General features: G+C 42.0%; 1 protein-coding gene across 1 annotated transcript in view; it reads right to left on the bottom strand.

Moving 5' to 3' along the window:
• Positions 1-7,441: 7,441 nt before the first annotated feature.
• The window catches only part of calb2a (calbindin 2a), a 16,476-nt gene continuing 1,495 nt past the window's right edge, over positions 7,442-22,422 (bottom strand). Inside the window, exons 2-11 of the mRNA XM_068603160.1 lie at positions 19,528-19,604; positions 19,369-19,458; positions 18,548-18,628; positions 16,285-16,341; positions 14,663-14,740; positions 13,070-13,125; positions 12,893-12,932; positions 12,709-12,762; positions 9,700-9,771; positions 7,442-8,035 (exon numbers count right to left, since the gene is read on the bottom strand). Of these exons, the coding sequence (XP_068459261.1) occupies positions 7,919-8,035; positions 9,700-9,771; positions 12,709-12,762; positions 12,893-12,932; positions 13,070-13,125; positions 14,663-14,740; positions 16,285-16,341; positions 18,548-18,628; positions 19,369-19,458; positions 19,528-19,604 (722 nt within the window). The 3' untranslated portion in view covers positions 7,442-7,918. The remainder of the gene's footprint in view (positions 8,036-9,699; positions 9,772-12,708; positions 12,763-12,892; positions 12,933-13,069; positions 13,126-14,662; positions 14,741-16,284; positions 16,342-18,547; positions 18,629-19,368; positions 19,459-19,527; positions 19,605-22,422) is intronic.

Raw genomic sequence — 22,422 nt, 5'->3', positions numbered from 1 at the left:
GGGCTTTGCTAGAGGCGTGCACGCTTCACGCTGTCGCGCGACTCTTCTGGAGGCGGGAGGGTTGCTCCACCGGACCAAACCTCGCGAGAGCCGCTTCACGGGGAGGAAAGTTCAACGAGAGTTAAGGTTCGACAACAGAGGCTTGAAACAGATGACACGCTGACGTCACGTTGTTGAAACGTCCTTTTCGTATGACAAAATATCAATATAGCAAATATTTAATCTTGGGTTATGTCGATTTAGGTTAGACACAATTGACAAAGGAGTTTATAGAGTATGTTGCATGGAACAATATTCACATTGTTTCTGTTGTGTTGTGTTATGACATGAATTATGGTTTCAAAAAGTACCATAATAATACCATTTTACAGATAAATATCTGGATTTATTTACAGCTCTGTCCAATTATTCGATTTGAAATCAAATTAAATTTTTATTTAAAGTTGTATGAGGAGTTACCTCTGTACACTTGTTGTATTATGTGCTTATGACATTCACAAAAATGGAGTATATAGAAATACACCCATTTTGTCAGTGACAAAGTTACCCCATGCAAAATGTTGCCTTTTAATATGTCAATACTTATTTAAATAGTAAAATTGAAAGCTGTTATTTTTACATGATTTGCAGAGTGTTTTCAATTTTCATCTTTAATAGATTACTCGACAAAATGAAAAGGATACTTTCCAAGAGGCCAACGCATGATGTAATAAAATAATGTGATTTCCCTGATCCATTTGTTATTCATAATTAGATAGTCTGGCTTTCATGAATTCTAATTTTGCAAAGGAGAGAGGCATCCCCGGTTTGTTTTTGCATTCAGTTAGTTTTCAAATATTGAAGCTGAGATTGAGGTGCAGAGATGAGGGTGACGGCACAGCTGATGGAGCTTATGCACTCACAGCACACAGATGGTTTCTCTGGCAGCCTCCCGAGTCCAGGTTTTCTTAAAGCTCCTGGTTCTTGGGAGCAGCCGATATCCCTGGTCTGCTTCAGGTCAGTTAATTTGGATTTTGGCTCCTATATGCCTACATTTACAGACACATTACTTTGGCACAGGAGCACACATTGTGGATGATGGGTTGGTAGTGGCACAATGTGTGGTGCATAGCTGGAGGGTGTTAACTGGCTCCACTGAGCGTACACAATAGTGAGGTATTGTCTCTCCAGGAAAAATCCGCCACCAGTTAATGGCTTAGATAAGAGGTGGTCTGTCCAGGAAGCTCTGCAGAGTAGACATACAGAATGTGATGTTTCCATATTTGCCATAAAATCCCAAAAGCCCTCAACAAAATTGCATGATAAGTGGATAGTCTAAAGTCCAATTTCATCAGAGTTCATTTAACGCTGCTGTTACTTTAAACAGCTGCATCAGACCTATACCGACTCCCAGAGTGACCAGAAGGTTCTTTGAATAAAGTTGTTGAACTCCAAACTTTAACTCCATTCTTCACAGTAGAATGTGACAGAAAAGAAGGCGAAGCGACACTTGGTGCAAAGGCAGTGGAATTTCTTAGAGTGGTGCAATTACAATTCAATGTGCGATATTTATTTGACCTAATATTGGCTCGGTAGTAAGGAATAAACACTTAACGGGCCATGGGTACTCCTTCAAGATGAAAGGATGAAGCGTAATCACATTGGCAATCTGCATGCAAACTAAGGAAAAGGGTATTCATTTCTCCCATTTCACGGTTTTGAGGGCGCCCCCGATTCCAAGCTGATACGACTCTGGGTCACTGTTCCTTTATGTAAATGTTGTCAGCCAACTTTAAGTTTATGCTTTAAAATTAGATTGAATTTAGGTGTTTAACACATGTGAAGTATCATCATTATGATTTATTTCTTAAGACAAAACTTCCACAGTTTTGTGGATGTCAATCTGTTGACATTTCTTTTCTTTTAAAAGTACCAATATCTTCTGTGAGAACAGTTCTTTACAACAAGTTTCAGTTTAGCTTTACTGTGTTAGTAAACTCTCAGCAACTCTTAGAATTTGCAGTTTATTAGCCAAAAAGCTCCAAATAACTTATGACATGTTGCTCTGGAACTGCTGGATGAGTAAATACTCAACTTTTCGCTGACAAATTAGCCCTATCAACTTAAAAGGTGATGAATCTATGTTGTTTCCCGCTGCCCCCAAGTGGCCAAAATTGGTCATTGCAGGTTTACAGTTTATGGCTTTGCATACAGACTAGAGGCAGTAGCACTCGGTCAGGAAATAGTTTTACCCCCATGCACAATCTCAACTTTGTTGTCGGTACCCTTGAACAAGCATTGGTAGGGTGATTCCTTGAACCTTTGAACAGGTGTTCCTCCCTGTTTCCAGTCTTCAACTCATTCTAAGCTAAGCATCTGCAGGCTTGAGCTTGATGAGTGGCGTTGCTCTTTTCATCTAGTTCACAAAGAGAACGCAAATTAGGATATTTCTGCAAATGACCAAAAAAAAGTAGATCTTGAAATAGTTTTCTGCTTGACACAACCAAATGAATAAATAGAGAATTCTGCTTTTCAACCAGTAGCAGTCAATCCAGCTGCGTATGACTTTCCTTGTGTGTCAGTGTGACACCTAAGAGTGAGTCAAGTTGTCAGTCAGGTAACACCGAAGAAACTTCATTAGGGTTCGTATTCAGTGTCTGTGCAGTTGTGTGAGATACACAAGATTCTAGGTTGTAACATCCATTTTCCAATCACTTATTTAATTCACATCAGCTATATTTAAGGGGATCATAAATAAAATATAAGGGTTCCTTTCATCGATGCATAAATCATTGCCGTTATCCTCTTACATTCATAATCTCTTCTCTCTCCCTCCCCTCTACACAGTGTAGTACTCTGCCTCCAGTCTTTATCACGTTGGTTTATCACAGTGGGCTGGATGGATGATGGATGAAGTGATGATGTGTTTACATGCACAACAGTACCCTTCGGTTATTCTGTCTACTCAGCAATTCACCTATCGAGTTTGCTGGCGTGAATGCTGTTTACAAAAACCCTGTCATATGGAACCCTGAACACACTTTAAGATTCAATACTATTTAATGTCCAGAGAAAAAGAAGAAAAAAAATCCAGTCTGCCAGAAGAGAACAGAAAATAGTGCAAATCAGTAAAAACCATATCAGCAGAAAAATAAATCACCCTCTCACGCTGAGCTGCTGAAGGAGAATGCCCTCTATTTCGAGAAGTCGGGTCACATCTGTGCACCACATGCAGTGTTGTTGTTTTTGTTTATCATCTTTCCACAATGGAAAATCTGAAGAATGCATAATTTGTAAATTATCAATGCTACAGACCCTGATGAAAAAAAATGTCTGGGTCAGCAATGATGCTGCACCACATTTACATCCCACTGACTGCTGTGAACTATTTTTCTCAGAGCATTCAACATGGTACAGGGTTGAGGAGGGGGGGGGGGGGGGGGGTTGCACTGCAAACTCTGTCACCACAAAACCCAACAGATGATAAAGAGTTTGTTATTTGCTATCTTACATAGCTCAAGAACATCTGGAGTTCAGATCTGGTGCCCCTGTACCGTTGAGTTCAAAAGGAAAACATTCGTCGATAATTTAACTGCAGCCAAAGAACAGTAGAGAATAGACTTTTCACTTAAAGGGACAACATTCAATCTGCTGGTGACTTTGTGGAGAAAAAATAAACGATCACTTTAGTCAGATTCATTCGATTCAATTGAGTTCATTTTGTATAGCCCAAAATCACAAATACAAATTTGCCTCAAAGGGCTTTACAATCTGTACACATGACATCCCTGTCCCGGGACCTCACTTCGGATCAGGAAAAACTCCCCCAAATAAAAATAGTAAAAACCACTTTACAGGAAAAAAAATAGAATAAACTTTCAGGAGAGCAAAACTGAAGGATCCTCTCCCCCGATGGATAGAAGCGATGGATGTTCTGTGACCACAATGAATAGCGTAATGGAGTTACAGCACATTCAAAAAATATGACAGAAATTATTCATATTATGAGAAGGCATGAACCATGATCCAAATAACCGATCCATGTCAGCAGAAGGAAGTAGAGAGTTGGGGCATCAGCAGGGTCGCCATGGCAGAGGATCCATAGAAACTTGAGGCAAGAGAGCACATTGCCTCCCGCAAAGACCTAGAGTTAGTAATTAAAGAGACAATAATGTATCCAGAATGAGAGGAAGAAGAAGAGAAGAGGAGAGAGGAGCTCAGTGTATCCTAAGATGTCCCCCATCTTCTGGGAACCATGACAATCCATCCAAAAGAATAGCTAAAATCAAAAGGGGCCCGCTTATCCCAAAATAAAAAATGTTCCTCTTACCTTTAGTGCTATCTATCAATCTAGAAATCTCTGCTGACGATATCTCCATAACTAGGTAACTCACACCAGAACAAAACCAAAACAGCACCACAGATCAGAGGTAAGAATATGTCTTATTGATTTGGGGGTGAACTGTCCCTTTAATACTGTCCTTGCAATTGTTAACGATCCTTTAGTCTATTGTCAGTCTAACATGCTGTAGATAAGGCAAGAGAGAAGATGGATGACTTTTTTTTTTTTACCATTAAACAAATCTTCAGCAAATGAATCGTCTTGAGATTGACCTTTTTTGGAAAAGAAATATGAAATAAGTTAACACGTACTTATGTTTGTCATAAAATGACATGCTACTTGCTTTAGTTTGTCATTTCCTCTTATGAGCAGATTCATTGCTAAACAACAGGGTTCATCCTGCGTCTGTTTGAGATCAGTCTAATTCAAAATGCTAAATCCACTCAGATGGTACAGAACATGCGGAGAGCTCTTTTTTTCTTTCGTTCTTGTGGATGACTGACACAATATTGTGAGGAAAGAGACTTTTCGAGCATGGCACTGAGGCATCCATGGCTGGCCGATGTAGCCAATGACTGCATCTTCGGCAAAATGTTTTATCAGATGGGGCTTCCTTTCCAAACTTCATCAGCAGCTCCTTTATTTTTATTTTTTTATGATGTGGTTGTTGTAAGAAATCATTCCCACGCCAATGCACTTTCCCCCCCTCGAGCATTGTCTTTTCAGAGCGCTCTCCACTATTTGAACTTCCGACGACAACATCTGAGTCCCCTCATATGGTTTCGTTCACCGGGTCTTCCAGACGCCAAATATATAAATAAATACCTCACTTTGTCTCACACGGCAAGATAAATAGATGTATGCTTGAGAGGGAGAAATGGGCCGCTATTGAGGCCTGATTTCAATGACATTCAACGTAATTTCATGACATGCAGAAGAAAGCACAGCACGATTGTGATATATTGCTTGTAGCTCTGTGTTTTATTTTGCATATCACTTGTGCTTTAAAGCGAGACTACGTGAGCTCGGACAGAAATCTCATTCTCGGGATATGGTCTTTTTCATAAGTAGGACAATGCTCTCTTACAAACAGTTTATTTTTCGACAGTTTATGGTGGCTAATTTTTAGCCTGGGTTAGCGAACGTAGAAACAGCTCGTAGCGGTGGGGTCGCAGATCGCAACCAACTGAACACTCCTCGCCTCATTGTATAGCTATCACAGTCTTAACCTATAGTTTCAAACAAGTGAGCTACAGTGGCCTTCAGCTAGCACAAGGCCCCATCTGGAGCAGTGTTTGGTTTGTCCATTCTGGGCTACTGTAGAAATATGGCGGAGCAAAATGGCAGGCTCCGTGAAAGAGGGCCGGCTCTCTACGGAGATAAAATTGGCTCTTTCTAAAGAAAATACAACATTTTTGGGATGTTTCCAGAGGATTATACACTAATAAAAACATAGTTGTGACTGTTATATTCCATTTTAGCTAACACATGCTCCACACTAGCTCTTCAAGGTGGCCAATATGTATTTTAGATTGCTGACTTTCTGACCACTTGAAATAATATTAGATGGACTTCTTCACAGCTAAATTCATATTGTATTTCTAGTGTACATTTTTCTTCCAGCTTTCTGGATGTGATATAAAGATTTAAATGCCCCTGATTAATTGATGCGGGTTGGCACCAGCTCTACACTGAGATGGAAGCTTGTGTGCGTGCTGTATTATTCAGATGGCTTTAAAAGCATGTCAACTCAATTACGGGGTTTTTAAGAGAAATATCAAGTCCTGTCTTACTATGTCAGGAGTAACATCTCAGCTCAGGAGGAATGCCTCCCACCCCAGATTCAACCGGAAAAAAAGATGGAGGCTTCCAGTGGCACCGCTGAAATTCCAGACAATTTATTTTTGTTGTCAGTTCAGATCATTGGTACGGTTAAGTTTTGTAGTTGTATTTAATTGCATGTTTTATGTAACAGGCTCCATATTTATGTTTTTATTGACATTTACAGGCTCTGAGACACCCACTTTTTTCCTTTTGGGGTGATGTCAGATCCGATTATCTCCCTTTTAGATTCACTTTGGTCATTCAGGAGTTTCAAAAATCAGACCCCAGTCAGTGTTCCCCAATTTGTTTCTGAATGTGATTTTAAAAGCTCTTTCATATTTGCGTCCACTTGAGCTTGAGTGCTTAATCGTATGGACAATTAAACGTTTTAAGCCCGATGCTGTGGAAATGAATTCACATCCCGACTTAATGACAGGAGCTGAATTGTGAATCTATTGGAAACTGATTTTAAATGGAAGAAGTTCAGGTCAGTTTTCGCTTCCGTTCAGGGAGAGAAAGGGGCGGTGAAGTGTTTTGTTATGCTGCCTGAAAACACAAGGCGATGCCTGAGTGCAGACTCAGCAATGTCACTCTACTTGTTTCTTCAGTCCTTTTCATTATGCAACTGAGAGACAGACATCAAGCTGCAAATGAAGCCGTCTGACTGAGTCGGTGCTATTGAAACAGACTCAGTGTTTCCATTGACTTCTTGATTCCAATGCGCACTAAGTGATACATTTCCAGGGGAAAGCGTCCGCCATTCATCCTTTTTTATGTTCGCACGAATGAGCTGAAGGTGAGGGAGTCATTTACAGCCTTGAGGAAACAATCAAGTTGGAATGCAGAAGGTCAAACTTAACTTAGACAGAGAATGACGCAGCGGTGCATGGCTTAAAAATATTCAGACTGCCACGGGAAACTTCAGGAGGTGATCCTCTCCATCAAGGCATGACCAACACAGGCACTTACTCTCATACAGAAATCATGTTCATAAAGCGCCAAAACGGATTTTATCTTAAGACATTTTATTCATATTTTCAATCGACAGTATCAGCCAAAAACAAACATTGAAATTGAAAAATCATATCATATGGCAGTGGAACAGGAGGGCTTCAGGGCAAACAGGCGGAAGAAAATCAATACCAATTCCATTACAGACTATAAATTAAATAAATTCAAACACAGCTGTCTGCAGTTTTTGTCTCACTATATATATATATATATATTATATATATATATATATATATATATATATATATATATATATATATATATATATATATATATATATATATATATATATATAATCTAATGCAAAGTTGTAAGAGCGAGGGGATGGAGGGATCGGGTTGGGGTTATCAACGGGTCTAAAGGTCGTTTCTGTGAAAAAACTGAGTTTGGGCTTTTGTTCAGGATTTGCAAGTCAGGCACAGCATGGATGGCAGGAGCGTTCATGAGGTCAGAAATAGTAAAGGAAATGGGTGAGGAGCTGAGAAGGTGTGAAGCTACTGGAGAGGTTTCAGACAGGTCAAGTGGCAGAGAAAGGAGGGTTTGCGGGGGAAGAGCTGTTTTTGCGTGCTGACGGGCCACTTATTCATTCTGATGTTGTAACTTTAGGCCGGGGCGGGGTCGGGGAGATGACAAGGAGGGGGTGGTCTGGCACATGCACCTGGTATATGCTGCCAGGCAGCTGGATGTGGGTGTGGTCTCGGGAGAGCAGGGCGGGGCAGGCAGAGAAAAATGAAGATGCACAACAAGAGAGAGGAGGAAGAGTCACACGATGGGCTCCCTGCACAGGACAATTTCCAGCTCGCCACGGTAGAGCTTCCCTCCGTCAGACAGGCTCATGATGCTCTGCTTGTAGCCCGTGAGGTTCTTCACATCCACCTCCTGCACGAGAGAGAGAGAGAGAGAGAAAGAGAGAGAGAGAGAGAGAGAGGGTTATGATGGACAACTGAACTCGTGACCTTTGTCTTTATAAAGATACCATGGTTTATTTGGAGCCAAATTCAACCAGTATTGTCCAGGACGGTGAGATTTTCTTGTTGCTGCTGTCAAGCTCTCTGTTACCGCACAACACAAGTGACAAAACAAGGCCTCTCTTTTTCAGTCGAGTGCTATTGATTTTGACGTCAGAGGTCAGAACTTTAGCGATCACCCGCAGGACTATTTCCTACCGGCCACTACCCTGCACAGCCCTTCATACCTCATATTTAAATACACTTGTCACTTTCACATTACACTTTCACATACACCTACAGTACACCTGTTTTTAGTACTGTTATCTGTGCACTTTATTTTTGGTTTAATATTCTATTGGAAATTGAATATGTGTCTATTTCTGTGTTGATTGTCTAATGCTTGGACATGCACAAGGCGGCTACATTTATGAAATGCAAAAATGTTTTTTTTTAACGGAGGAGCGAATTCACAAAAGTGAGACAAAAAAATGTTAAATGAAAACACCTGTAAGTCTCAAAGCAACCACAAAGGTTGAAAAGCATCTGTAACAGTTACAGTGGACTCATGAGCGTCTTCAGAGAGTTGGTTGTAACTGAAGCTCATTGGCTTCGCACCAGGTGAACATCGCAACGTTCAATGAAGCCATGCGAATGCCGTGTCAAAAATAAATGAATAAAGATCGCTCACGTGTTATTTTGAAAATATATGGAGGAAAAAAAAAAACACAAGAAAAAAAATGATGGAAAAAAAAAAGTTATAATATAAACAAATAATGTATTCCCTCTCCCTTCCTCCCAAAACACTTTATGGACATCGTTGTACAATAATTGCTATATCTTTTGTGAATCGGAGATCTCTATACGCTGCTAACAGCGGCCGCGATCCAGCCTTTGTGACTGCATCTTCACCAGTTCTCCATCGTGAAGTACTGTGTAACTTAACAACATTGTTATTGTAGTGTGAAGCTCGTTAGAACTGCTATATTGTAAATAAATTATAAACCTAATATTATGTTAATCCTCACAATGTCAACCAAATATGATTTGAAATACAAGATGCTGTGACTTGCAATGTTTTCTTTGTCAATTAGATATTAGATATTTATGTGTCTGCGTTCAGTCCTCGCTAACAAGCCGCCTCCTGTGCTCTATTACTTTTCAGTCAGGGCCCACACCAATACACACATCCTGAATACACATAATAAAACAGTTAGTCAGCTTAAATAATTTAGTGGTATCAGTAAAGCTTTTGATCGGAGCTTCCCCGGCACTAAGAACCCCACCAGGTGACATGCAGCATGTTCATGTTTACTTATATTGTTACTCCACCATAGATGCATAGCATGTAGCATTAAAGATGTTTAAAATGCTTTATTTTTCAGGATGTATTTTGATTCTGATACATAGTAAGATACCCAAAATGCACAGGGAGTCAAAACCTGAGAGAAGTATGAATGATTGGAAAAGAAACAGCATCAGGTGCCAGAGGTCACAAGGCAGGTCGAAACTCATGAATAGTAAATGGTGCATATTGTTTGCCATAGGGTCACAGCATGTACTGGTATACAAAACGCCCCCCTCCCCCCAACCCACCTTCTTGTTTGTCTGGTAAAGGTCTCGTAGCAGGGCATCCAACTCCAGCTCATCAATGTATCCATTCCCATCCTGAAAGAAGTTGACAGAAACACACCACAAATGTTATTTCCACCACCGACCATTCAGAGAAGACTGGAAGGAAAAATGAGATCGTTGGAGTGATCTGCAGACAGCGGGCCGACTTCAAAACAAAATTAAACCGCAGCCATTTAAACTACGGCTCAACAGTATGCAGCTGCCTATTACACCTGGGTTTCTTTCTTCTATTTTTCATCAGAATATTCCTTCCTGAACAGTGTGAAGCAGCTATATTTAGATGCTCTGCTCTGCTGCTCATTCAATATTGTATGACAGCCATCGCGAATGCACCAGCCAAATGAGCATTCGTGAATGATGGTTTTAAAAAAGACTTCCCCATTCACAACTCTGTAAAGGGGGTTAGCTGCAAAGTCAATGTGGAGCCACTTTGCTAATTAATGAGTTATGTCTCGCAGTAGACTTTCGAGTTTGGGGCCAAGAAATACGTCAAAATTGTTGGAAATCTTCCCTTGGCATGCGGAACAAAAATCATGTTCTGTTCATCTAGGCTCCGTCTCAAGATGACTTCAGAGCTGAGTGGCTTGCCAGTCTTATTTTTTGCTTTACTTTAGGAGATGCTCTTTGATGTTTACAAAGCTAGACTCAAGTGTCCCAGATCTAAAAGATCCCAGGAATAAAATGTGAATCATATTCACTCTCACTTTAGGTCTGAAAGACCCGCAACTCTGCAAGTAGCGGGAAAGGAAAGCAACATCCGGTATCAGCCGGTCTGTCAAAGTTACGTGCAGTCTTGAAATCTCAGCCATTTTCACGGCCTCGCACAGATTTCGGGGAGGTCGGTTGGAGGGGGGGGGCACCATGAGCCATGTTAGCGTTCAGCTGACCGGCCGCTCTCCGGATCTCTCAGTGACAGTGGCTGCCTGTGTTTTCCGCCGCAGGGGCTGAGCGCATAATGAAATGATGAAACTAATTACGCCCACAAATGGTCGTGCTCCATTCCCGCAGATAGTCTACATGAATGAACCGCGGTGGCTTATCTAAAACAGAACATTCGACCCTGTCCTCAGCAAGTGAGCTAGCTTGAGAGAGTGAGCGCGAGCGAGAGCGAGCGTGCCTTCAGTCTAACCCGAGACACATGGACATGCACGTGACCACCCACTGCTGTTATTTGCCCTGCCGTCTTCACGGAGGAAATAATATGTTCATTAATGACTTGGAAATACTACTTTGATTTTTTTTTTTAAAAAGGAAATAACAATGTGGCTCTGGAAAATGTGCACCTTGGGCCAGTAATGTTTTGTCAAGGTAATGGTTTTCAAGCCATGGAACTATAGTGTGAAGTGGTTTTATTGTTACAGCCAAATGTTGAATATCCAAGTGACAATTATTAGGATTTTTTTTTTAATGTTCATCTTTCTTCTTCAAATAGTCTTTTATTCAAAACAATTCGACACATCCCCACTCGCAAACCCAAAACAAGCCTCTCTCCATCCACTGGAATCTCAAGATACTCCAAATTGTCGAAGGCTGATGCGTCTCGATTAAACAGCAAATATTCTACATTATTGACCATGAAAGAATGCTGACGGTGCAATATGGCACAGTGCTACACAATACAATTATGTTCCAATAGAAAATGCTACAATGTCAATGCCATTGTAGCATAGCATCCAAGACTACCAATTTAAAATGTATTTAACTTTACAAATACAGTAAGGATGTTTGTTTTTTTTAACTCAAAGCTCAAGCAGTTCTAGTATCCATACTGTATTAAAGTATATTTGGTACATTACTGTGAACATACTCAGATGGTTGTATTATGCATATTTGCAGATTACAATGAATGTTTAGGACAATAAATGTGTCATGAATTGGCTCAATCGTTGCAACAAAAAAAAACATTAGAGTAGATTCATGTAAAACAAAGTTGTACATCTCTAAACGATGGCTTTTACAACATTATGGCTGAGTTAACAACCAAGGTAACTGCTGAGTTGTTTATTTCCTTGAAAGATTCTCACAGCTACCTAGATTAAGGCAGGTCGTTCACGCTGACAAAACAACCTCACAAGATATGATAAAGATGAGAAATGATTTAGCAGATGAACAACTCTCCCCTGTAACTCTGCTGTGTTTCGTATCACATCGCTTCCTGTCGTCTCTCCCCACCAATCTAGTGCTAATGTGGAAAATGAGCCCATGAACTGAACCACGGCTCAACCACCCGGAGCTGTTGACAAAGGGACAGGTGTGCCAAGTCCGACTCATTTCCCTCGCTAATTAGGGAGCGCTCCAGGTACGAAACAAGGAATTTGCCTGTTCATGACTTTTACCAAAAGGGGAATCTCCAAAACAAACAGCGATGAGTCATCCAGACAGCTTGACCTGAGAGTCCAGGCTATGTTTTTTTTGTAGCCCTGTTGTTTCTTTTTTTACAGTGTAAATATACACTACACATCCTTTGTCCTCTTATCATGTTAGCGTATTAGCTTTCAAATACAGCATATCATTATGCAGACACACACCTACCACCCATATTTCAGCTAGCTCTTATCCCACCGGCCTCAGTTACATGAAGCTTGTATCGACTTCTAACAGCATATTAATTTAACCACAACAAAACTTTAATTTACGCCTCAACAGCTCCAATGAGCTCTCACGTTTTCTTGTCCGCAGGTAGTTCCATATCAGTTTGGCCAAACACAACTCCAATGGCTGGAAAAAAACTATTATGGAAGTGTTGAATGATGAGGAGTAGATTATGTGCCTGGAATTATTAAGAGAGAAAAGGGAGCTTTTCCAATGAAGTGTACATTTCAAGATTCAGCCTGCTTGGTTTTCGTGGTTTTTAAAAGAACCTCACAACAGTTGCCTTATGTTGCTGTAATTCAGCCTTTCAGGGTCCATCGCACGTTTAGTGTTTGGTGGGTGTGTATTTATTGCTCCCTTGAATAAGATGTCACCTACCTTGTCATAGAATGCAAAGATGGCATTGAACTGCTCAGTGGTCAACTTGACACCCTGCAAAAAAAAAAACAACAAGACAAAAACTCAACCGCTGCTGCACCAAAGTTGTCCAGAGATGCTGATTGTGCGTCGACATTTCGTTTTGACACAAGCCTTTTTTTTCTGCGCCATGTTTGTTCCGTACCTGGAATTTGAGGAGGAAATTCTCCTGAACGGGGAGAAGCCTGCGGGGAGAGAAGGACTTCGTTAGCGGACACGAAAGTTAGCGAAATGATTCAAGTCTGTCGACGGAGAATGAACATCAGCAAGTAATGTGTCACAACGTTTATATAGCGAACAGAGGCAAGACATTGCGCATTACCTTGCCATCTCTGACAGGCCCAACTTCCCATCTCCATTCAGATCAAACATCCTGAGCTACAAAGTGGAAGCAGAACAGAGATAAGAAAGGACAGAAGAGAAAGACTGAAATTGTTTATAAATATACGCTGTCAAGATGAAGGCAAATATGGTCCAATGAATTTCATTGACCGAGAAATGGAATGGACACTTTGTACTTTCCCCCCTCCTGGTTCCAAATGTTTATTTTTTGTGTGCTAAATGTTCACATTTCTTGAAAAGAATGCAAAAGAGGTTTGCAAACATATTTTTGTTGGCTTCTGAACAAATTGTTATTGCACACTGTTTGGTTTGAAACCTATTAATCGTACACACAGTTGTTTGACGCATTTGTAATGTCTTGAGAAAAGTTTAGATTCTGCTATGTCAGAAGACTGAGCTGTAGATTGAGGTTCTGATTTTCGCGACAGGATTCCTTTTACATGAAGGATATCCCTAGCATTATTTCACTACCACCGGACCTATCTACTACGTATTATTTAGAATCTACAATTATTTGACAGAAAATCTATCAACTTGCTGTCTTTCCTCAATTATATCGTTCGCCATCTGCAGCTGGAGGCACAAAGGAACAACAATGAAGTGTATCTCAGTGTGTGGAAACTGCTTCTGTTTCAGAAAAATCAGGTCAGGTCAGCTCTGGGGCTTCCAGGAAGAAGCAGATGTGAGCACATCTGTGCTCACAAACCCCCACAACCTGCAGGACATAATGATGATGGGTCACGGCCGCTCAGCCGCGCAGCGCCGCCGCCACCAACAGGATAGGCCTCTGAGGTCCTCCGGGCAGATGGACGCTTGACATATACATTTCATAAAGACTGCATCTGGCTCAGGGTGTTTCTGTAGGATTCATCGCCGTCTCTGAGATGTCACTTTGGATTTAAGTTAAGCCACTTATGGCAATTTTTGTACTACTTTGAGAGGCACTGATGCATAAACCTCATTTGTGGTTTTACCAGTAAAGTGAAGCGATTGTGAAAGTGCCTTAAACTTGCTCATGGCCGTCGGGCGGCGACTTCTTTGGTTGCAAAAAGAAGTTCAGTTGTTCAGAAATCTTTCTTATTTAATTTATGACGTCAGCAAACATTAAGAACACAAGTTCATGAAATGCAGGGTGTGCTTTCAGGGCGTAGCTAACTCGCTTGGTCTGGTCTGGGAGTTGTCCGCGTTTTTGTCTTGTGTGTTTTCAGTTCATGGGATGTAACCGTTTCGGCGGCCTTAAAATGTCATATTTAGCAGAAGATCTATTGAATAACTTGTCTACTGTGAGAAGCCGAGGAGCCTGAAAATGTCCCTCGAGCTGCCTGCTGGTCCAGGAGGAGCACCTGCCGATGGGAGCTGGGCAATAACCCAACTGGGAAGACAACTTCTAGATTCATTTGTTTCATCTTACTTATGTATTTGTGCCCTTTCAAAGCATTCTCAGTGTAGAAATCAGTGCAACCTTTTGAAATTAAAGTTGAAATGCATGACGTTTAACCCAACAGAATTGTAATAACTGGCTAATAACACTTCTGCATCTGGGACTCCTCGTGTGGATGTGTGTGAGTCTTACGATGGTCTGTGTGTACTCCAGGAGCTTCTTGTCATCGTAGTGTCTGTTAGCCTTCTCCAGCAGGTCTGAGAGAAAGCCCTGAGGACAGAGACACACATAGATTAAAGAATACAAAAATAAATGAGGCAGAAATATGGCACATACAAGGACCCCATTGATAATGCAAGAACTTCTTCCGTTAACTGTCTTGCTAATTTAAATTATGCACAGTTGAGTTTGTTCAAGAGTTTGTGGGTGTCCACGGCTTTCAGATTAGCTGATGAAGGACGAAAAGGAACCAATGAAGAAGGAAAAAAAGAAAAGAAAGGTCAAAGTAATGGCAGATGGCATAAAGGAAAGACTAAAGGAACAAGGACAGGAGGAGGGTAGGAAAGACAACTGAAAGAAGAAAATAAACTATGGAGACAGAAAACAAATGACGAACTGATCTTGTGTTTTTCTATTCAACAACCTGATTTACAAAGGAAATAGTAACAACAGCCTTTGGTCACAGTAAATGTAGCAGTCAGCATCTTACATCACTTGTTCAGTCCTTGAGTCGATATACTCGGGATGTGTTCCCGGTCTGCTCACATTCATGAGTAGAGACACATGTCTCCTGTTTGTGAGCTCATCTGCATCCTTTCCAAAGCTTTCAAAAGCCCACACCTGAGTAACTCATCTGCACCTGGTCAGCTGGAAGAAATGTGATCCCCTAACAACCCGAGCAGCCGAATCTGTACTTGACGTGGAGTCGCTGACCCCATTAACGTTCAACTCCCCAGTGTGGAGTGTTCTCCTTTATAGCATTTGACACAACGTTTCAGTGGAGGTGTTGAAGTGAATAACATTTTTTTTTTTTGGAAAGCTTTTTTTTATAAATCTGAATCCTCACCTGGAAAAAAACACTCATGGTCATTGGGGGATTTCCTGTGGAGCAGCCACTTAATTCTCCTCAGTCAAATCTGCTGTCTGGCTCTACTGACCCGTGTGCTCGCATGATTTTTAAAAGAAAGAGGGGACTCAGACTGGAACTCAGCAACGAATGTTTTGAAATGTTGTTTATCTGTGGACTTTTATATGAGAGTGGATAAGCATATTTCCTACCTGTTTTCCATAACTATTTCTTTCAGCTAGCAGATTCAGAATACATTTTTTATAATAGGGTAGTTACTTATCATAACACAAACAAATGCAGAGAATTATTTTTGTCTCGTTCTTTCCTTTTTTTTATTGGTGCACAACAAAATGGCATCTGGGAGGCAATAAATAGAAAACATTGCATCCACACTTCACACTCAGAATGAATTAAAGTTATAGGAAATACAAAAACAGAAAAACACGACTATTACAGTGGAAATATATTATAATAGGAAATACAGGAAAAGACAGAGAATATGCCAGCTACAGTTTAGGTTGGGTGCTCTGCTAGTAAGCATTTGAATGTAGATTTGAATGTGTGTGCAGGGGGAGGGGGGATTGAAAAAAAGACAATAAAATGAGAAATAAGTATGACAAAGTAAACAGATGAATACATAAAAGGCGTATTTATGTTATTGGTTGTGCTTTCCATTGGTATGCAGATGTAGGTATAACATAATGTATATGATGTATGCAATATGTTAAACTGGGTCATAACGAACCTTCAACTCATTGGCTTCAATGTAACCGCTGCGATCTGTGTCATATCGCCTCCATGCCTGCAAGAAAATCAACAGCACACAAGAAGCATTGGATTGAAAGCAGTTCTTTTACAGCGCTGCTGTTCAAAGCGCCAAGACATTTACATTTATTTCCCCCCTATACATAAATCCTCCCCTGGCTGAACCCCCCAGCTTGCTCTTTAAGTGCTCTAACAGTTACATTTTTCTCTGGTGCAGAGCAGAAATCGTTCCGTGGGGAGACGACCGCAGAAGCCCTGGGCCGTCACTGTAACCACGCGGTCTTCAATACGATCCCATTTGCCCGCATACAGAGCCGAGGGGCCGGCCAGAGCCCGTGAGAGAGGACGGGGGGAGGGAGAGAAAGTCATTTTAATGAATGTTTTAATCTAGCAGCTGTCCCTGTCCGAAGAAGGGGCTCCTTATCAAAGATGGATGGCCTCCCGCCCTTCTCCTTCTCCTCCTCCCCGCCCCTCTGCTCCTCCTTTGGGCTCGGCGAAAAGGAGTTACAGTGGCGTTATCCATTATATATGACTCTGAAAATAGAAGGCTCTGCTTCCTCATTCTAACCCTTTAAAAAACCTCTCTGCCCACTTCCTCCTCCCTGCACCCTTCAGCAAAGACTGATTAATCCTCCTCTCTTGTTTTATGGTCTCAAACTCTGGCTCTCAACTTCCCATCGACGTTTCATTTAAGTCTTCTCTGTTCCTGCGTTCTCTTGTTCGCCCTTTGTATCCTTCCCTCTCCAAGCACCTTCCTCTTCATTCATCCTCCTTTACCCATTTCATTATTCCTTTTCAATATGACACGGGAGACAAGGGACAGCCTCTTCCCGTCATGTAATTGGTTTCTAATTGGCCCGTCCTTTCATTGCGGCATATTGTACATGAAATCTGCCATTTTCTTATCTTCTATAGGTATTTTGTGGAATAAATGATTCCACTTATTTCTGGTACATTTCAACACACGTCTCGCTCTGCTGAGGGCTTTTTGTTACCTCTACAATCATTCATTCTTCATAAATCACAGCTGCACCAAATGTGTTGACGTGTGTTTTATATAAATGGTTCCTTAAACACACAGCTTGGCTGTAATACACAAACAGCACTGAAAAATATTGGGTTTTGCTTGTAACTAATCACACAGGGTTAGCTTTGTTTGTCGCTAACGTCTCAATGCTCGTTAGCTAAAGGGAGTTAGGTGCTCTGTTAACTCTCACTTGGACAAAGATGTTACAATTGTAGGAAAAAATGTTAAAATGTGTCTGCATAAACCACTTGAAACTTCTCTACTGGACTAGTTCCCAGTGGTCTTCGTTGCTTTCTTCCGCTAATTCCGCTGTTTGCGCATGCTAGTTGTTGTTTTCGCTTCCTTGCTAGCCTCAGGAAAGCTAGCTCAAAATTACAACTCAGTGCTTGATGTTTCACTACAGATTGTCACATGTGTTTTCTACATTTTACAGATTTTACGGCATGAAGTTGACATGTTATTGGTATTCTCCTGAAAGAAAAATTGAACCGATCATGATTGACATTCACACTGCGCGTTGGGAAACCTCTGCTGCAAACCTCCATGGTTTCACATCACAGCTCGTAGCTTCGCTGTTACACCAGCAGAAACATTCCCATGAATCTTTGGGGGAACAAATACAGCCTCAGCAACTGTGATACAACGCAACTGTGTGTAACCAAACCGCTGAAGGAAATTAGCGCGATTCAAACAATTCACACCTCCTTTTAACAAACCGCAGCGGTCTTTTTCAAGCCTTTTTGGGCTCAGCCCGTTCTGCAGCCAATGGTCATGATGGACCGTCAGGTGTGGTTGCTCGATTTGTGATTCAACTGCTAAACCAGAGCAGCAGAAATCAGGCAACCATGTGCGACAGCAGAAAGTCTGCATTTTTCTTGCCAGGTTACACCGGTTTATGTCACTAATTAGTAGACCTTCAACCATACATGGGGAATTAATCCGTGAAATTAGCTGGTAGGCAGGAGTGAGACCATGCAGGCTGTCTCCCCGTTCATGGCTGACTGACTCTGGTCTATAATGTATGGTTGGTTAAAAGGAAGTGTTTCTTGACTAATGGCATTTCCAAGTGAACAAAAAAGCCTTTGCACAAAAAGCATTGCAAGGAACCGTTCAAATAACAGTGTTTGGCAAGTGGGAACAGCAGCTTTGCAAGAAAAAGAAGAAGAAAAAATATATATATCGGCCCATCCACACACACTCAGAAACACTCTCTTACCGCCATGAACTCAGCACTGGAGCTGACAAACTCTCTGAAGCAGAGAAGGAAGTTCTCTTCTGTTGGGAGAATCTGGGCCAGCTAGAGAGAGAAATGACAGGAGAACGGGAGTGGTGAGAACACAAGATGGTGGGGCTGATGTGCTGGGAGAGAAAAGACGGCGACCGGGGAGCTTTTTGTCTGCAAAGCCTCAAATGGCCAACTCTGACATAAATAATAGAGAAGTTGGGCTGGTACCTAAGTAAGTTTTAGGTTCAGACAAAGCCTTTTCATCTGATCTACCCCTCCAACTGAACCTTAAACTCCTTCTCAGATTTTCCATGCGACCGGAGGATTATTGACAGTGTAGAAGACCTCCTTCTTGCATCTCTTTCAAATCACGATCTGAAAATGGTTAAAATTGAAGGAAAGCAATATGCCAAACTGACACTGCTTGAGACCATCATAAAGACTGCATTTATGCAATCGATCGGAATATTGACCAAAGCCTTGTGCTGTATTGCTCCGGCTCTGTGAGTTATCTGATCTTTTTCTTTTTACTACTCCTCCTCCCCCTCCATAGAAAACAGACATAAAAGCAGTGTTCCCTTGTTTTCAGTCTTTATGCTAAGCTAAGCTAGCCGGCTGCTGGCTACACAAATGGAAGTGACGTCCATCTAATACACCGCAAAAATGTGTTCTTTTGTCTGTTCTAATATGTCACCAACAAAAAAATAATAATTATCTCCGCAAAAAGATTTTTTTACCCAAAATATCAACCGATACTCTTTTGATAAAACTGCAGATTTCTAAACATAAAAGGAGCGCCTCGCGGGCCTTACCTCTGACATCTCAATTCGTCCGTCTTTGTTCTTGTCGAACTTCTGCATGAACTCCTTCATCTTTTCTCTGAATATGGGGTTTGAAGGATCCTGGAAAACATTTGCACTCAGTACAAGTGAAACCTGAGTGTGCATTTAATCTCTAGTCCATGAACTCACCACCCCTGCTCCTCTCCGGGCCATCTCCAACTCCTTGAAGAAGTTCTCCAGCTCCTTCCCCTCGATGTAGCCATTACCTGGGAGACACACACAGAACCATGAACACATGTCACTGAAACATACCACAAAGGGAGCATTTCAGTATCGCCAAACTAAATAACTAAGTGAAACCCATATGTGCAGATGTGGCCACAGTGTCAAACAGATTCCAGCATGGCTCGGTTTGGCCCAGGTATTGATCCAAACATGAGCCTTTACCAGCAACTCTCTTCTTTCCCCCCACTAGCTCAATAGATTAGACTATTGACTGACACGTTGCAAACTGATCACTACTCAAAGACTGTGTTTCACAGGGTTGTTCACGAGAAGAGGCTATATATGGAAAGCTGCTTTTTTTGGGGAGTTTCTAGTTTCTGAAGGTGATGAGCCACAGCCAGCTTCTTTTATTCCACGGAGAGATCAATACGGCTGTCGGCGGGAGAGTTTGGCAAATGGGATGAATCAATATGGATAACAGTGTATGTGACAATTTCTACTTTTTTCAACCAGACTTGCGAAAGCAGTGATATTTTATCCCGAGGAACGGTCATTTTCAAGTGTTTCAACCCGGTTTCACTGAACGCTGTCAATCACTTTGACACACAAAGTGTCACTTTTGTCAAATGGGGGTTCACCCGAAGAAGATGTCATCGTACATTTCCTTGGATTCCATCATGACAATGAAGTTGATTGTCTTCCTATCTCGTTGCATGCTTACTCCTGGTGCTCTGCGTGCCCTGACAGTATCTATTCAGAGGACCAAATGTGTGTGCCCGCTTCACCCAGGTAGTCTGTGAGTCCGTGCCAACATCCCATCAACAAGCACAGTGAATGACTGGACAGATGGCTCCAAACGATGTGACTAGCTGCTTTAATAAAACCCTGGAAGGCAAAGCTGCCTCATTAAACACTAACAAAGATTATTATGCCATCCACTTCCTCTCCTCTCCCTCTCCCTCTCTGTCATCTTTCTTTTATAGCTCCCTCTCCTTATATCCAAACCAGCATCTTGGTGTCTTTGTTCTATCCATGGACATGTGTGTGTAGGGGGAGTTGTGGGTGGAGGAGGGGGGGGGGTGCATGCATTCCTCAGCGATGTTATCAACACTCATGAATAAAGGTTCTGCCGGTAAAACGCCCCGCTGATGTCGAGCCTCCCTCCTGTGGGTCTTATTGACATTTAGCAATGGCCTGCTTGATAATTAAACAGAGTAAGATGTGATTAACTACAAGGCAAATGGGATAAAATGACAATAAAAATAGATTTATGAACAGATTATGCCAGAGTGCTGTCACACCTTCAATACATGCGGCCACAGATCCTGACTGCAACGCACTTCCGCATCACACACATTTAAATGTGGAATAACTCGTTTTATGTGGTGATGAGGAAGCTCACAGACTTGTTCTCATACACGTTGGTCCCTCCGCACAAGCCCGTAAAGCTCGCACCGAGCGGCAAGATAAAAGGTTCAGGAAAACCACTTTTGGCCCAAATACTGCACGCTCTTTCGGATGCTGCGTCATGGCGGTCCCAGGAGACGCCGGTAAAGACGCTTCAGTCCTCCGGTTCTGATTCAAAAATTCAACCCCAACAGGAACACTCCCAAAGTGGGAAGACGTGCCAAACTAAGTGCATATTTAAAGCCGATATAAAGTGCATTTGCCTTTCAAAGGAGAGTGCGGCCCCATCTATTCAAATATTTTTGGTGTGGAGACCACATAGCCTCAATTCAGGAAGTGGATTTTGCACTACGCTGCCAAATTTCCACGTGCAGGTTGATAATAAATAAATAAAAATAATTGGCAGGGACTGCTCTATAATTAGACAAAAGGAACGGCAGTTGTTTCCTCATTCAGCTTTGAAGTGATTGAATTGAGAAGGCCTGACAGAGAGAGAGAGAGAGAGAGAGAGAGAGAGAGAGAGAGAGAGAGAGAGAGAGAGAGAGAGAGAGAGAGAGAGTTAAGAGGGATGTAGAGCGGAGGAGCTGCGAGAGATGCGATCCAGATGAGACCTGATCCTGGGCCAACAGGGGAATATGTGTTTCATCATCTCTGGGTGCATCGCCTCCCGTGTATTTTTATCTGCAACTCAAGGAGATGTTTACTCAATCTGAGCAAGCAAATTAGCTCTCCTCCTCCTTTTCCTCCTCCTCCTCTCGTTCTTTCTGCCGAGCCAGAAGACACTCCCAGTAATGAGCGCAGAAGTCAAAACGCTGTAGCCAAATCTGTTGACGCTCACTGGCTGCATTTGATTTGCAAAGCGGCTCGCTGCAAAGCACGCGCATGCAAAGCGCATCGGACTCAAGACACCTGGGTGGAAGGACGGACGGATGCCATCGGTCAAAGCAATGGACAAAGAGTCCCAAAAAAAAAAAAAACGCTTCATGGCAACTTTGCCTGCGAGGAGCTCAGCTGCTGAGCCGCAGACCGACTCCTCAGTCTGATTTCCCCGCGGAGTACATTTCAGCATGTGTGTATGCAGGCGTCAAAACGGATCGCATTAACAATTAAATCCCTGGGGTTTGCGTGTGTGCGTGCGTCGGTGTGCGTGCGTGTGTGTGTGTGTGTGTGCACGCGCGTGCGTTTATGTGTGTAAAACAAGTTTTTTCGCAGGTGTATTCGGAACAACTCAAGAAATATTGATCGAGCCGGCGAGAAACCTTCTGTTTACTTAAGACCGGTGGCGGTCAAGGGGGTCAGAGTGCTCACTTGTGTGTCCCCCCCCTCCCCCCTCCACACACACACACCAGCCCTCTCCTTTCTCCTAAGGGCTTCATCAGTTCACAAAAAATATCCTTAATCCACAGACATCACATTTATGAGGCTTTTTTGTGACAGCAAAGACAATTTTGA

Source organism: Clinocottus analis, unplaced genomic scaffold, assembly GCF_023055335.1.
Source record: "Clinocottus analis isolate CAN_PGR_092001 unplaced genomic scaffold, fCliAna1.0.p SCAF_6, whole genome shotgun sequence".
NCBI classification, from domain to species: Eukaryota; Metazoa; Chordata; class Actinopteri; order Perciformes; family Cottidae; genus Clinocottus; species Clinocottus analis.
This window is presented reverse-complemented; position numbering and strand designations above follow the sequence as displayed.